A 17,535-nucleotide genomic window follows, 5' to 3' on the forward strand; every position below is an offset into this window, starting at 1 on the left:
GCAACCTTCCCCAGATTTGATCTCCAATTTTGAAGTCTGGCACCACCAAGTCATTCTAAGCGCATTCGAGCCATGGAAGAACAAATTAAAGAAATGCAAAGTCAGATTGCAGAACTTAAGATTGACATGAATTCTAAGTTTGAGTTGTTACTTTCAAAACTTAATGAGAGAAGTGTGCCTTGCATTGAGAATTCATCAAGAAATAATATAGATAACTCAAGAAGTGCAGGGGTTAAAAACTTGACTTTTATGCTTAAGTTAGAATTCCCGAAATTTGATAACACTGGACTAAATGAATGGATAAGGAAAGTCAGTAAGTATTTTGAATTGTGCAAGGTTTTTGAAGATCAGAAGGTGGACTTAGCATCTTTATACATGGTGGATAAGGCAACTGTGTGGGTAGTGGGATTTTTAGCTATGAAAACCATGATTGGGTGGGTCAAGTTCAGTATGGCTGTGAGGGCAAGGTTCTTTGATGAACCTTGAAATAATGTTGTGGAAAATTTTAATAAACTTACTCAGGAGGGGAGTTTAGAAGAGTATGTTGGTGCCTTAAAAAGTAATAGATCCTTCCTAGAAATGCATGATTATGACTTATCTCATATGTTCATTCTTGATAATTTTATTAGTGGATTAAAGGATACCATTAAGCCCTTTGTGAAAGCCTTCAAACCAGACACTTTTGCAAAAGCCATTGAATATGCAAGACTACAAGAAGAGAGTGTGAAATCTTTGCAAAATCAAAACCCAAAACCAGCCTGGAAACCCTTTTCTACTACCATCAAAACACAAAAGAAACCACCTCTTTTACATATACCCACTGACTTCAGACCAGCCTCAACCTGGATAAACCTACTTCTCATTTTTCTTCCAATTCTAGCAACAATCACTTCAAATTTGAAAGATTGCTAAGGGATTGTGCTATCTGTGTGACAAACTTTATGCAAAGGGGCACAAGTGTGGATTCAAAGAACCTCAATTCTTTACAATTGAAGTTTTGGCAGCACCTGAAAATGAAGGGGATGAAATGATGGATGTGGAGTATGAAAGTCAAGATAGGGAGAAGCCTTATATTTCCTTACATACCTTAACTGGGGAACAAACTTATCACACCATAAGAATAGTGGGATTTGTCAATAACAAGCCTTTGCACATTTTGGTGGATTCAGGAAGTACCCACAATCTTCTAGACCTGGAATATGCTAGGAAGTTGGGATGTGAATTAGAGCAAATTTCTCCACAAGAAGTGACTATAGTAGATGGGAACGAAATTGCTTACCAACACAAATGCAAGAACTTCACTTGGTTAATTAATGGGACTGTCACTAGTGAAAAAAACCTTATTTACTGTTTGTCATTTGCTACGGTTTTCATTAGACGCAGCATTAAATAGCAAAAAGAATTTAGAAAAAAAAATCAATTAATTGTTGCGATTTTACATGAGCCCGCAGCAAATACTCAGTTGGACTATTAATTGCTACGGTTTTACTAGAGCCCGCAGCAAATAGCTCTTTCAATTGCTGCGATTTTTTTCAACAGCCCGCAGCAAATACTCTTTTGCTTCACTCAATTGTTGCGGTTTGTACCCCTTGCCCGCAACATTTGCTTCTTCAAAAACCCGCCATTATAATGTTAAAACATACATGCAGTAGTGTTCATTATTCTGTTTCATTGTTCAATTACGACTGTTGCACTCTTTCAAAACCCTCTTAAAAAACCTGCGGTTATTTCTTATCTTCAATCCCTTTTCTTCATCATCTTTGTTCATGTTCTTCTTCATCATTCTTGCTCTTCTTATTGCTCTTCTTCAACATCTACTTCTTGAAACTGCCGACTGTACACATTGTTGTTGCTCTTCTTAAACCCACGAAAAACCCACGAAATTTGGGCTTAGTTCTTGCTCTTCTTCAAGGTATAATTTTTTAAAGCTTAGTTCTCAAACTCATTATTGTTCAAGCTTCATTAATTGTGTACGTTTTAGGGCGCTTAGTTTTTTTATACTATTTTTTTTTCATTGTATAGGTTAAACACTAACCCACGAAAATTCAAGGTATTTTTTTCATTTTGATTTTGTAAATTAGGTTTAAATTTATCATACTTTATATATGAATGTGTATGTTGTTGTTGTTTTTAAGTTTTAAATTTATCATATATATCATGTTTTGTTATATTTTTAAGTAATTTCTTTATTTTATTTATGAATGTGTATGTAGTTGTGGTTTTTAAGTTTTAAAGTTATCATAATTTTTTTTATAGTTTGTAAATTAAGTTTCTTTATGATTAAATGAATGAGCTGTTGATATGAATGTTAATTAATTGTCCAAGTTTATGAATGTGATTTTATTTTTATTGTTTTTATATGTAGTTAATATATATGAATATTAATTATGGTTAGTACAATAAACATCATTTGGACAGTTTAAAAAACATTGTATTATTATTTGGGATAATTAGGGTTAAATGAATGATTATTACTTAATTTTGTGGTTAATTAGAGTTCGTTAAGTATATATATTAAAAGTTGTGTATTAATTTTGTTTTGAATTAATTACTCACTCTAATTAGGATGACAAAAGATCGTTCTTAGATGTATGGAAGCATTGAATCATCGAAATTTATTGATGGCGTATTAGAATTTTGTAGTATTGCGGTTGAACATCAAGTTAGGACGGGGGGAGTTGGTTTTTATTGCCCATGTGTCACTTGTGGCAATGTATCAAAGGTAGATAGTATTGATATCATTAGGGAGCACATACTTTGACGTGGGTTTAGGCCTCAATATCATGTTTGGGTTTGGCATGGTGAGAAGGGAGTTTACAAAGAGAAAAGTGTTGTTGAGAACGTCAATAATATGGCCGATGTCAATGAGGATTTAGGAGATCATGTTGATGGGTATGAGACAGATGAAGAGAATGTCGATGAGGATGTGGATCGTGTTGATGAGATGATGGAGGGAGTCGAGGATGAGTTAGGAAAACGTCCTCGTGTTTTTGACTTGTTGACAGAGGCTTCTCCAAAGCCTTTGTACCCTGGATGTACAAAGTTCACCAAACTAAAAGCAGTGTTGACAATTTTCAACATTATGTTAAAGTTTAATTGGAATGACGCTAGTTTCACAATGTTATTAGAAGTGTTAGGTGAGATGCTTCCCGAGGGAAATGAACTTCCAAAGTCTATATATTATTTCAAAAAGCTCATGTGTCCTTTCGCCTTAGAGTACCAGAAGATTCATGCGTGTCCGAATGATTGTGTGTTGTATCGGAATGAAAACGAGAACTTAGAAGAGTGTCCTAGGTGTGGGTTATCGCGCTACAAGCATAAAGGGGCTCGGGATGCTAAAGGGCCCCCGGCTAAGGTATTGCGGTATCTTCCAATAATACCTAGATTCAAGCGCTTGTTTTTTATAAAGAAAGATGCGTTAAATTTGAGGTGGCATGCAGATAGGGTGAAGAAAGGTCACTTGCTTACACATCAATCTGATTCTCCGGACTGGCCCACCTTGCGCTCTTATCCTAGTGAGTTGTGTGCACCACAATCATGGTTCTTGGACCTTGATGGCTTGGTCCATGTATGGAGATCACGTTTCCATGGTTGTTTGGCTCCAGGTCTCCTTGGTTAAGGCTCAAACCACGCGGCAAGGTAGGTTGGTCAGCGGGTAGGCTGCTGTTCTGTTCTGCCCTCTTTGTTGTTTCTTGGTTTGTTATTGTTAGCTCAAAATTGGTTTGTTTTGCATGAAACTTGGCGCACAACACTATTTGGTATATATTATTGTGTTGAAGTGGTTAGAATTGAAAATCATAGTCATATGCTAGAAATTACGTGTTAAGTTGCGATTTTAAGGGTTTTTAAGCGTTTTTGGCACTTTTGCGCATAAAGTACCTCAAACTTGGTTTGTTTTGCACAAAACTTGGCACACAAAACTATTTGGTATAAATTATTGTGTTGAAGTGGTTAGAATTGTAAATCATAGTCATATCATATGCTAGAAATTACGTGTTAATTTAGTTGCGATTTTATGCATTTTTAAGCTTTTTTGACACTAACATCTATTTTCTCTTAGTGATTTCAACAATCTTCTAATTCCGTAGATTGCGGCTACTACAAAAGGTGAATTGGTAGCTTACACAGGCCTCCTTGATCCTCTTTCCATTTCCAGAGAAGTGTGGCAAGATGTATCCATGGATTTCATCACTGGTTTGCCTAAATCATGTGGCCTAGAGGTTATATTTGTGGTAGTTGATAGATTCAGCAAGGGTGCTCACTTCATGACACTAGGTCACTCCTTTACAACTTTGCAATTAGCACAAAGCTACTTAGATCATGTGTTCAAGCTTCATGGATGACCCAAGAGCATAGTTAGTGACAGGGACCTTGTCTTCATGATCATTTTATGGAAATCCTTGTTCGAAATTTAGGGCACTCAGTTTTGTATGTCTTCTGCTTACCATCCCCAAAGTGATGGACAAACAGAAGTGGTGAATAGGTGTTTGAAAATGTATTTGAGGTGTATGTGTGGTGGGGAACCAAAAGAGTGGACTAAGTGGATTCCTTTAGCCGAATGGTGGTACAACACCCACTTCCATACAACTACTCAATTGACACCCTATGAGATCATGTACAACCAACCACCTCCCACACACTTACCATACCTACATGGAGAATCTTCTAATGCTATTGTGGATAGGAGTTTGCAAAGAAGAGAAGATATGATTAGAAAAGTGAAATTGCAATTGCAAATAGCACATGCAAGAATGAAAACACAAGTTGAGAAGCATAGAACAAATAGAACTTTCAATGTAAGGGATTGGGTTTGGCTCAAGCTTCAACCATATTGACAAACCACTGCCCAAATGAGATCTAATCAGAAGCTTGCTAAGAAATATTTTGGGCCTTTTAAGATTATAGCTACCATTGGGAAGCTTGCTTATAAGCTGTAATTGCCACAAGAAGCTAGGATACACAATGTATTTCATGTTTCCCAATTAAAGGCCTTTTATGGAGAGCTGCCTCAAGCTTTACATATACCAGATGAGTTACATGGTTGGAGTCCAGAAGTTAGCTCTATTCCATAACTAGAGACCATTATCAAGAGAAGAATGGTCAAGGTTAACAATGTTGCTCAAACACAATACTTGGTGAAATGGAGAAACAGCCCCTTGGAGGATGCTTCTTGGATGGATGCTATTGCCTTTGTTACAACATTTCCATCCTTTGATATAGAAACTTGAAGGCAAGTTTCTTTAAGGGGGATGCATTGTTACATATAATTGTTGATAGTTAGTTAATTGACTAAATAAGAAAAATATTGTAATCATTTCTATTTTGTTAGTTGTTTTGTTAAGAGTTGTTATTGGTTAGTTAGTTAGTTGGTTAAGGCGGGAAAGTTAGTTGGTTGTTAGCTTGGTATATAAAGGCTTGTAATTGTAATTCACAAATCAAGAAATAATATAATCAATCTTCCTCTTCTATTTCTCTCTTCCTTTTCCTTTCTGTTTATATCTCTCTCTTTTCCTCTTTTCTGTCCCTAACATTCAATTGAATACCGGTCAAGATCCGTAAGAACCTTGACTAATACCGTATCAGTAGAAGCTGTCTGTATCACCGAATGAATACTTCTACACCTAGTGTATTACCTTTAGGCTTAATTTCTTTTCTTTTGTATGATTAAAAACCAAATCGTGTATTTATTTGTCCATTGGTAATGGGTATTTTTTTACTGAAATAACAAAGTATTGTCACTAAATTTAAGTTAAGTTCGTGTATTGCATTGTATTTTAGAAATTAGAATATAATACCTCTTGCATTTTAAATAATTTTTTCATTTAAATAATTATATATTTTTTCATTTATCATTCTTATATATTTTAAATAAAAATTGAAAAGTTTAATCTTATTTTAATCACTCTATCAATATGAATAAAATAAACTCATTTATCTTATTTCTCTTTATAATTTCTCTCTAAAACACAATAGTATATCTTATTATCATAAACTGACAACTACATCCCCTAACTTTAGAATCTTGTCAAGGGGCGTTATCTAAATCATGCAATTGATTCCTAAACCTACCATAACAATGACAAACGTAAATATAAACTAACAGTAGAATGACTCTCTTTTTGCTTATACGACGCACAAAAAATTGAAAGTCGATTTCAATAATTATCTCATCCGCCCAAGCATGTAATTTGTCTACTGATTCGAAGTGCCTATTTGTACAAATATAATCAAATAATCTACATCGTCATCTAAGTTCTCAAAACTTTCATGCATTTGTTAATAGAAATGTATTTTGGAAATCAAAAAAAGGAAAAAATAGGGAGTCGCACATAGTGTGCGACTGAACCTAGGTGTAGTCGCACGCGCAAAACGTGTGACTGGGCCAAAGTCTAGATGCACAAATGTGCGATTGGACCTAGACCCAGTTGCACGTTTAGTGTGACTACACCTAGTTTCAGTCGTGCATTTGTGCGACTCCCACCTTTTTTTCAATTTGCACCGAAAATTCACGTACAAATTCGTAATCGGTACTTACCGGATCGTTTTGGTGATCAAACTCGTCGGTCATATTGTTTCGATATTGATTTTAATTGAGAGCGTTTTTAAGAGAAGTTAGAAAGATAGAATTATAAAATAAGTTAAAGACGAAATTGAAAATCCAATTTATAAAGGTTGACGACACAATGAAAAGAAGGATGACATTTAATAGACCTAAATTTTAATACTCCTTTCGTTCTCTAATATTCTATTCGTTTTAGATATTCCACTTAGGAGAGGAAAATATGATTAATGTTTTTGAGATATATATAGAAGATAAAATAAATCTATGTGAAATTTATATGTTTTTTATATTTTTTTGTAATATGTATTTATAATTATTATGACTTAGAATTAATTTGATTACTGCCCAAAAAGTAAACCCCAACAAAAAAAAAAACGAATGGAGTAATGCATTTTGGGGGGAACTATTAAGATAGTAGGATACATATAAATTAATAAACAAATAAACGAGTTTATCCAATTCTTTTCCCAAAAAATAGGATAATCCAATTCTACCCTAAAATCTCGCGGATTTGCAAGGAAATCAAGGGTAAGAACGGAAATTAATGTCCTTCAATACAACCATCATAAATAGAGATATCAATCACCCCAAAATCAAAACAAAATCTGCATTCCGTATTTCCGTCCCAATACTTGACTAAATCGCATCGTTTTCCATCATCTTCTCTTGAAGAATCCAAAAAATATAGGAAAAATGCTGGCTGTATTCGACAAATCTGTAGCAAAATGTCCTGAGGGATTACAGAGTCCTAACCCAGAATCTGTTTTTGCTTTGAAGGATGGTGTTTTGGCTCAACATTTCTCATCTGTTAATCCTGATTCCGTCACCATTAACCTTGCTCAATCTGGTTTCATTTCCTACTCTAGCCTCAATCAAAACCCTGTTCTTCCAAGGTCTTGTTTCTATTAATCTCTTTCTATTGTTCCGTTTTTTTGAATTTGGTTTTTTCTTATTTTGTTGTTTGCTTGTACTTTTGATATTTGGATTTGTCTTTTATTATTAAATACTGATCGTAGATTTAATTTTTCTTGGCCAAGAATCACCATCTTATTTCATCAATTTTGTCTTAACTATCTGTACTGGTGTTTGTTCTTATTATTTCTTACGTTCGTGTACATATTATTGCGATCTGAATCTGATTTTGACCGCTAGGGTTTCACTATTGTGTTTTTGTTTATTTGAAATTTTGGCTATTATAAATGATATGAAACGAGTAATGGGTATCATGACATTATTGATGGATTTTATCCGTTGATTTTGACCTGGAAGAAATTTTTGTATCAGGACAAGATTTTTTGCCTCACGTATAGCTTGTGATGTTTTAGTTTTGGTTTATTTGTATTTTGTAATATTCTTTTGACTCTAATACTTCTATTTCCTAAAGTTAAATAGCATTATATTCTTTTTTATTGTGACATTTAATTCGCTCTTCCATCATAATATCATATATAGAGACTAGAGTATATTCAATCCAATCTGAAATTGTGTTGAAATCCAACCAAAAATTTACTGAGTTATAACCCGAAAGAATTGATTCGTAGTCCAAAAAAATAAAAAATGATATGACACCAAAGAACCAATAAAATCAAAGTCAAAATTGACTGTATTCGAATCTGCGTCAAACTCGATTGTATTTGAAAATGATCGGACACCCAAGAACCTAAAATTAGTTTTATGTTATCATTTTTTGTTGGAGCCTACCTATTTCTAATCAATTTTTGAATTTTGAGTCAATATTTCTGTATTGAGACTAAAGGCAATATAATGGTCCTTTTTCATACAAATTTTATTTTTGGAAAAAGTTTATTGGAAAAATTATAGTGAATAATACAATCTTTTATTAATTTTCTAGTCAACTATTGATTAATCATGAATAATACCAACTTATGGAGGTATTTTCCTAGAATAATACCAATTTTTTGTTTATGGAGTAACTAATTTACCAATTTTTTTTTGTCTTATAATCACATATAGTTTGATTTTTAACATGTTAGAGATTTTCTAGGAAAATACCCCATTAAGTTGGTATTATTCATGGTTAATCAAAAGTTGACATTATTGTAGGGAAATAAGCAAAAGATTGTACTGAAATAAGCAAAAGATTGTATTATCCCTGGTAATTTTTCCAAGTTTATTTTATATTTTTTGAAAAATTTTTAATGAACAAATTACATTTTTACAAGTTGGGTAGATTCCAACCTGATCTGACCTGTTTCGAAAATGTTTCGACTTGAAAATGACTCTACCCACAACACTATACACATTCACATTCACCTAGTATGAGTGTATGATATTTTAGTTTAAGCAACATTTATCCTCTTAGTCGAGAATCGGGTAGCTTTTGCTATACTTCTATCAAGTCACCAAATGAATTTCACATTTTCAATGTTACTATTTGGCAAATACAAACGAACCATATATTATATCGCCTCCCCCTCCTATTTCTCGTTCCATAGTTGAAACCTTCATGGACAATCAAATCCAGTGTGACCACCCTATATAATCATTTTTAGATGTTCTACTTTGCATTACACCATTTACATAAGCTTTTTATTCCGTTTTTTATTTTGTGGGAGGGGATGGAGGGACCAATCACCAATGCTACCTGAAACGAAATTTGATCCAATGCAAGAAATATTAACTTTAGAGTTTCGGAAGCTTAGATACAAATTTATTTTACAACAAAAAATAAAATGAGTTAAAAATGTAAGAAAAGAAAATGACTAAAAAGTAGAGATAAACAAAAAAAAGAAAAGAATAGAAGCCTTTAGTTTTAATAATTATCATATGCTTTTGGGTTTGAAAAAAATCATTTGGGGAATGTTGGTTTGGAAACGTCAATCTAGAGTTTCGAAAACCAATGTTTTTAATTGAGATTCGGTGGGATGTTTCAGTTTTTGCTAAATACGGAAGGACAATAGTATGTTTAATTAATAATCTGAGAATTTTTTATCTGGTTATAATGTTTGAATCACGAGGATTGAAATTATGGCTTCCTTTGGAGGAAAATGCAACAATTGTTTCTAGAAAAACAATATACGTGGAACATAACACTCTAGGATATGGTTTTTTGGCTCTAGATATGTTTTTATTGCTTTTCATGTTCGGTTAATGTTTTGGCTCTTGATGTTTTACCCTTATATAAAGTATGGTAACGAAATTCACCATGTTTGTTCTTTTCTTAAATATTGGCTGATGTAGTCTTTTGACTCCTCTTCTCTGAACTGCTCACACCTCCTCAGTTTTAATAATCAAATTACTAAAATCTTACGTTATTTGATGTATGAAGTTGCTTCTTGTGTTTATCTGTTCTTGTTCAGTTTTGTGTTAGAGTTTCAACTGATAACTTTGATGAGCGATCTGTGTCAAAATCTATGTTCTCTTTTCAAAATGTTGTCAGCTACCAACTTTTTTCCCTTGTCTTGGATCAACATGAATTCCATTATTAGCATTTGTCTCATTGTGAACCATTATTGGCTCTTATTCTGACCTATAATTTTTGTAAATCAGATTATTTGCAGTTGTGGATGACATCTTCTGCTTGTTCCAAGGCCGTATTGAGAATTTTGCACCCCTTAAGCAGCAGTATGGATTGAGCAAAACAGGCAATGAAGTCAACGTTGTCATTGAAGCTTATAGATCTCTGAGGGATAGAGGTCCTTATCCTATTGAGCATGTTATAAGAGATCTTCATGGGAAATTTGCTTTTGTCCTTTACGACTCTGCTTCAAAAAATTCGTTTATTGCTGTAGTAAGTATTATATATGACAAATGCCCCCCTAACGTAATAATATACTTTCTCGGAACATGCGTAATGGGTGTTTGGATGCAGGATCCTGATGGGGATGTCCCTTTCTTCTGGGGAGCTGATTCAGAAGGCCACCTTGTTGTATCAGATGATGCGGAGATTGTTAAGAAGGGATGTGGAAAGTCATTCGCCCCATTTCCAAAAGGTGAACTTTTCTCAATGTTTTTCTTTAGAAAGTCGTAAATCCATAGGTTTCGAGTTTTAAATCGTGATTGAATCTTAGTTGTTGTATTGTGTGTTGTTAACGATAGGTTGCTTCTTTACAAGCACTGGAGGGTTAAGGAGTTACGAGCATCCACGTAACGAGCTAAAGGCGGTGCCTAGAGTAGACAGTTCTGGTGAAGTATGTGGTGCAAACTTTAAGGTCGATGCAGAAGCTAAAAAGGAACCATTTGGTATGCCAAGGGTTGGTAGTGCCGCGGATTGGTCTAAAAACATATGAGTTGATGGTGACTTGACCGAAAGCCATTAGTATGGCAGCCTGCTAGGGATGTTACTTTTTTCTGCTAAAAGCTCCTTAGTATGGCATATACCAAGAAATAATTGTTGCACTACTTTTCAAAACAAACACAAACAAGTGAACTGCCTTTGCTAGAAATCTTAACTATTGCTGTTACTCTCTGTTTACTGTTTTAGATCGTAAACCACATCTTGTTTGAGCTTCTGGCAGATTTGGAGCATCCGACATGCAGATATGTTGCTCACCTGAGCATCAACCTGTTGATGCTTGAATCTGAAATAAGTGCACTTGCATAAACCCTAGAAAAATCTAGCATAAACCACACCACTATCCTCAACAATCTAGCATAAATCACACCACTATCCTCAAAGGAGCATGTATTTTCGTGACGTATCTTAAGCTTAGCCCATTAAAAATTAATATTTACCGTATTTTTAATGTCTACTTATATTATCATTAATGCTTACTTACCATATTCTTAATTTCTGTTTTTAATATCTTAGATGTTTATTTACATCATTTTTATTGCTTACTTACGATATTTTAAAAACTATATAATGGACAGATCCAATTAGAAATCGTCTCTCAAGAGTATTTGTGAACTTATAATATACGTTAATTTTCTATCTAGTTGCGTCCAAATTAAAATTATGCATCCCTCCATTTCCAAAAACTCTTCACTTAAAAAGTCTTATGACTCAACAACAAATTGTATTTTTCATTTTTCAAATTTTAAATTTTGGACAATTAGTAGCTAAAGAACAATTTTACTTAACATATACTTTGATACTCTAATCACCTATTTATGTCCTACAATATATCTACTTTAACAAACATACAATATCCTTAGGAAAAGCACACTTATATTTTCTACTAAGTTTCAAGCTTTACATTACAAACTTTTAACCCTTTTAGGCTTTGATTTGTGCTTGTCATCTTAAGGAGGGGTCATACAAAAGACTTTCTCTTTTCTTCTAAGAGTTTTATTAACACCTTTAGCTTTAATATCATCAGTAGTGGAATCAACATTTATCACCACCACTTGAAGAAGAAACAACAAATGCTAAAATTTAGCTTTAGCAGAGGGCAGAAGAAATCATTTTATCATAAAAATTACCTAAATAAGATTAGGTGAAAAATAACAATTCCCAAAATAAGTTTTAAACAATGAAAAAAAACAAATTTGCAATTAAAAAGTCAAAAAAAATCTCTTCTTTGTTTGTTAACAACGATCAAAGGAAGTGGATTAACTTTAGTCAACTCCCTTATCCGTTGTTAATAATAGGCTAACAAGGAACAACAAAGTTAACCAATTTTGACCAACTTTTTTCGTATATTATTTCTAACAGTAAACAAGATCAATGTAAATTAGTATAATCCTTCTACCCTACTTCCTTTCTCCCAACTTTTCAAACCCTAAACAAAAAAACCTATTCTCCCTTAAAAATGTCATTTAATATACTTTAAGCTTTTAATTCTCTCTTCCTTCCATTCTAGCCTTCTAGGCATTCTTAAGTGTTATGGGACGTATTTTAGTTGATTTAAGGTAGAAATGTCCTTCAATTATGTATTTTTTTTTATCACGTTAGATTATTTTTCATGTTTTTATTTGATCAAATGTAGGCCACAAATATGATGGTGCATTATACTTGTTCAAGAGTTAAATACTGTATTTAATTTTTTTTAATGATTTATAATTTGATGGTGATGTATAAGTATTAAGTACTTATTCATGTCATGGACTTGATAGTGTTTTGAATTTTATGTGTACTTTTGTAGCAGTTAGTTCCGTCTCTTTGAGAGACGTATCTCAAACCCAACTCATTAAAGATTAATGCCTACTTACCGTATTCTTAATGTTTACTTATATTATCTTTAATGCTTACTTACCGTATCCTTAATGCCTACTTTCAATATCTTAAATGTCTACTTACATCATTCTAAATGCCTACTTATAATATTTTAAAATATATATAATGGGCCGGCCCAATTAGAGATGGTCTCTCAAAGAGACCGTCCCTCACAAGAATTTGTGCTTTTGTAGAAATTATCATCATATCGTGATTCGTGTGACTGATATTATGCTTTTGGAATGGTAAAATTCAAACAAGTAGTATGAATGTTGAGTATGTTGATAATATACATAAGTTATTTGTATGCAATCAAAGCATTGATTTGAATGAATTAAAATTACATATATGTTTAAGGATTGTGACTCCACTACATGTAAAGTGAATATATAAGTTTTGAATGTGGGGTGAATGGACAATTCTTAGTCTATCTTGTTTATGATGATGAGACATTAGAATCTATGTAGGAGCATTTAAAATCTACGCATATTTTTTCTTTGGAGTTGTGTGTAGAAGAGGTACTTTTAGAGAATTAAAATTTGAACTTGTACCCTTTTAACACATCAAGTTTTGAATTTAACTTTCTTCAATGCTATTTATAACATAAGAAAGTCAAAATTCTGTAGTTCATCGTCATCTTTATATTGGACTTGAATCCCAAAAATCCAACTTGCATATGACGTAGGAGTTAACTTAGGAAAAACAAATGAGCAAGTTAACTAGGACTAATAATGAAAGTTTTAATGTTAGGAAAACTCCTTCTGATAACGATGTGCCCTGAATGATGACAATGACATGAATCTAAGTAGTGTTGTTGTAATTGTTGCTCCCACACCCCATGCGTTAGCTACTCCTCTAAATAAATAACAAAACGACTAATAACTAATTTGAATGCCTAAGGGAAAATGTAAAAAAGTTAATTAGCCCACACTTATTCATCATTCCTAACAGGGAATAAAGGTGACCTGGTAAAAATAATCAAGACTTTGTTTGTTGTTAGTATCAGCGAATAAAAGATTGACTTACTTTGACCAGGTCACCCTTGTTCACTGTTATTAATAAAGGACAAAGTGTGGGGTGACGTTTTTGGACTTTTTCCACTAGCTTTTGTTTTGTTCGCCGTTAGTGTTAGCAAACAAAGTTAGATTTCAAGTTTGGACTTACTCCCTTCATCTCCCTCATTTAAACATCATTTGTTATTTCAGCTCGTCCTACTTATTTTGCATAATTTCTATTTTGAACAATTGTTTATTACTATTTTCTAATCTTATCATTACATTTTAACTTTCTTTTAACCTCATTTACACAATCTACTCTTTTCATTTATGAATAAACATCCCTTGTTTTAAAAACACTCAATTGCTCTTTTCAACTCATTTAGGTAATGAAGTAGTATTTTGGGAATTTCGCTTAGGTAGCGTTTGGAAACACGAATTTCATTTGAATTTTTGTAATTCAATTCAAGAAATTGAAATTATAGATTTAAATTCCAATTCCAATTCCTCAATCTCGTTTGGAAGTCAAAGAATTGAATTTTTATATTTCAAATCCACATAGTTGTTTGGAAAATATTGGAATTGAATTCCCAAATTTAAATTCTACAGCATTGTTTGGATAACATTGTAATTACATTCAACCAAAAATATTAAATATTAGCAAATAAAATGTATTAAGATATTACAATAATCCGAAATTGTCACTTTAAAAGTTATCTTAACATAGAATATCAAAAGTGTAACGTACAAACTACTCGTCAAGGCATAAGAGTATCCAGTCGAGTTTCTCATCCTCCGGTAGTTCTTTCAACATCAGAAACTCGTCGGGATTACCATTCATAAACTTCTTTACTGCCCGCATAGTCTGAATCCTAGAAATGCCAAGCACTTGAGAAACAACAGCGTGAATCTCTTGACAAGTGAGTTTCGGAGTGTCTTTAATCTTGCTTTGCACGTACTCTCTAAATGACTCGGCAAAACTATTTACCGCATCAGCTACACTATCCTTTTTCCGCTTGCGAGAGCTTGAATTAGTTGGATCCTTAGAAGAGCTTGTTCGTTCACAGATCGTCTCCCCCTCCATGGCATCCGCTGCCTCCTCGTGTTGTTCTGCACCATCCCCGACGGCTCTATCCGCACCAAATAAAGTGCAAATATCTTCCCAATTTTCTATGCACTTGTTGCGATAAGGGGCAGCATTTTTGTTTACCTACTCGATCACAATCCCAATTTAGCAAACGAAGAAGCAAATAAGCAATAGTAACACAATTTAGGAAACAATAATATTGGTACAGGAAGTACTCACTAATCTATACTAATCAATGAAATATACAAGTAGAAACTCAGCCATACATACCTTAATATATTCTGTCCATTGAGGTAGATCTTCCATTGTGATTAGGATCATTTTTTTTTCATCATCCCATTTAAATTTTGAATAATTCTTGATGTCCGTGATGCAGCCATAGTGTTTCTTCCAAGACTTAGTTCGGTTTCTCACATGATCCACATTAAGTGCAATGCCTAGCTCTCTCTTTAACTCATCAACAACAGCTTGGTAAGCTTAAGGCTTAAAGTCTCCATCTCCTTTTTCCTTGTTGTTGATTTGTTCTAACATAACTCGAGTAAGAATGTCATCCATCTGCTTATTCCAAGACACATAGCTTCTTTTATTGCTCATTACCTACCAAAAACAAAACAACACATTTAGAAGGTTTCATTATCTAAAATCAATCACAAGTGTTGGCATATGAATTCAAACCCCACTATTAATCACAATCAAACAATCAATTTTTTTGAATCTAAAAACCCATTTGTTAAAAATAATACCCATTAGTTCTGCATATTAGTTCTGCTTCTACTTCAACAGAGATGGAACTCAAATGTACCGATGAACTCAGATCTTCAAACTGAATTGAACTGATACAACTACATAATTCCAGAAAATTTGATCTGTGTATATTCAGCTACACTAAAACCCAAATCCCAAAATAAATTTCAACCCCAAAACCACATTTCAGCAGCTTTTTATGCAATTCCAAAATAACCCATCATCACTAAGCTTGATAATATCCCTTTTTTGACATTTTTAAAACTAAAAAAAAAACACAAATCTATTCTTACTCCTAATAAGTCTAGCAAGTTTGGGAAGTGGGCTTTTAAAAAATTATTTAAAAAGGTCAATGGATTTACACTTAACACATATCAACTCTAAGAAAGCTAGTAAAAATGACAGTATACAGTAATGGATTTACACTTAACACATACCAACAGAAAAATAAGCAATCTCTAATCTTTAAAATAAGCACAATTGTGTGTAACATATATTTGGTCCGAGATAAACAATTGGTCCCAGTATATATGCTGTATAAATAAGATTAAAACAATCAGGTTTTTTCTCCCTCTGCTTCATCAACTTAGTTTTCAATAATGTTGCACCAAAATTAGGAGTAAGACAAGCATATATGTTAGCAATTCATTAGGATTAACACATACCAAAATGTTGTGATTTATGAAAGTAGCAAAACAAGCATATACTTCATAGTACGACAACAATTCAACAACAACAAAACTTTAATCTATCATAATCCAGCAAACGTGATTTCAGAATTTCATCCCTCTGCTTCATCAACTTAGTTTTCTGCTCTTGACTTTTCATTTTGCTAATTATTCCACATACTTAAAAAAAAATCATACGTTCTTTTGTTTGACTTCTTCCTTCTTCATTGAAACCAGAAAAATATTATGCATAGGCCATATAGAAGCATATTGTTTCATGCGTTTAGCCTTTGTAATACACCTCTTTTTAGGCTGCAAGAATTCTTCCTTACTAGCCAATTAAATATCCACAACAAACAAGTTCAAATTCCTGACCTAGTACATTTCATAACCTATTACTTACAGATGGTACCAGTATCATCTATTAACTTTGCAATTTCGGCAAAATGTGATTCATTATCAAATAATATAAATTAGACAGCATTTGAAGCAAACTTCAATACATTTCCTCAGAATTATCTCAGTTAAAATTAGTAGTGTTAATAAGAATACTTCATATATCTTATCAGTTATCAGGGTAAGCATTAAGTATGCGAATCCTTATTTTTTGCATATTCAGCAGTAATGCTTGTCCATCTCACAAATTCACCGTTACACAATATACACATGCATTTATCAATAACTTCAAATTAGACATCATTTGCAGCAAAATTCCATACATATTCTCAGGTAAAATTAGTAACAGCAATAACAAGAAGACAACATCCAGCTATAAACATTCACAATTTAAAAATTATAGAGAAAAGAACCAAACACATCAAATTCAACGAAATCAAGAAATTACGCAGAAGTTCCAGAAATCAATGCCAAAACAAATCAAATCAAACTTTGTAAAAATGGCGAAAATGGCTACATCATTGTGACAAAATCGAAAATGGCAAAAAAAAAAAAGTACCAAAAATCAGGTTTGTTTCGGATTAAGAAGATCTTGAGAAGAATAAGAATGGTGATGACGGCGTGAAGAACTGAAGATTGAAGAAGACGACGTCTCACCGTCTGGAATCAATTTGAAGATGCAAGCAAGAAGCAGCAGGAAGGAAGCACCGAAGCAGCAGGAAGCAATGAAGACGAGATTTCAAAGGCCCAAGGTCATTTAGCCAATTTAGGGATTTCAAAATAAATTTTTTAAAAAAATAATAATGAATAGGAATTGAAATTAGGGAGGGTATGGGTTGGAAATGAAGTGTTTATTTTTTAATTGGGTTGGAATTGTATTGGAATTGGGTCAATTCCAATTTTAATTTTTTAGCTTACCCAAACAATGGAATTGGGCCAATTCCATCAATTCAAATGAAATTGGG

The 17,535-nt window shown here is 33.1% G+C and overlaps 2 protein-coding genes across 3 annotated transcripts; one reads left to right on the plus strand and one right to left on the minus strand.

The window, feature by feature from the left end:
- The first annotated feature begins 7,024 nt into the window (after positions 1 to 7,024).
- On the plus strand, positions 7,025 to 11,303 carry LOC130825225 (stem-specific protein TSJT1-like). Its single transcript, XM_057690343.1, has 4 exons — positions 7,025 to 7,455; positions 10,073 to 10,313; positions 10,395 to 10,515; positions 10,622 to 11,303. Exons 1-4 carry the CDS (start codon positions 7,256 to 7,258, stop codon positions 10,810 to 10,812), a joined length of 753 nt encoding a protein of 250 aa, XP_057546326.1. The 5' UTR covers positions 7,025 to 7,255; the 3' UTR covers positions 10,813 to 11,303.
- A 2,931-nt stretch (positions 11,304 to 14,234) lies between these two features.
- LOC130825226 (uncharacterized) lies at positions 14,235 to 17,312 on the minus strand. 2 transcript variants are annotated; one of them, XM_057690344.1, is made up of 3 exons: positions 17,130 to 17,312; positions 15,033 to 15,359; positions 14,235 to 14,885 (listed from the first exon to the last, which is right to left on the minus strand). In XM_057690344.1, exons 2-3 carry the CDS (start codon positions 15,081 to 15,083, stop codon positions 14,427 to 14,429), a joined length of 510 nt encoding a protein of 169 aa, XP_057546327.1. In that variant the 5' UTR covers positions 15,084 to 15,359; positions 17,130 to 17,312; the 3' UTR covers positions 14,235 to 14,426. The 2 variants fall into 2 exon arrangements, with proteins under 2 accessions (XP_057546327.1, XP_057546328.1); XM_057690345.1 differs by lacking the exon at positions 17,130 to 17,312 and having other exon boundaries at positions 15,033 to 17,104.
- Positions 17,313 to 17,535: the final 223 nt, after the last annotated feature.

Source organism: Amaranthus tricolor, chromosome 10 (assembly GCF_026212465.1).
Source record: "Amaranthus tricolor cultivar Red isolate AtriRed21 chromosome 10, ASM2621246v1, whole genome shotgun sequence".
Classification (NCBI taxonomy): Eukaryota; Viridiplantae; Streptophyta; class Magnoliopsida; order Caryophyllales; family Amaranthaceae; genus Amaranthus; species Amaranthus tricolor.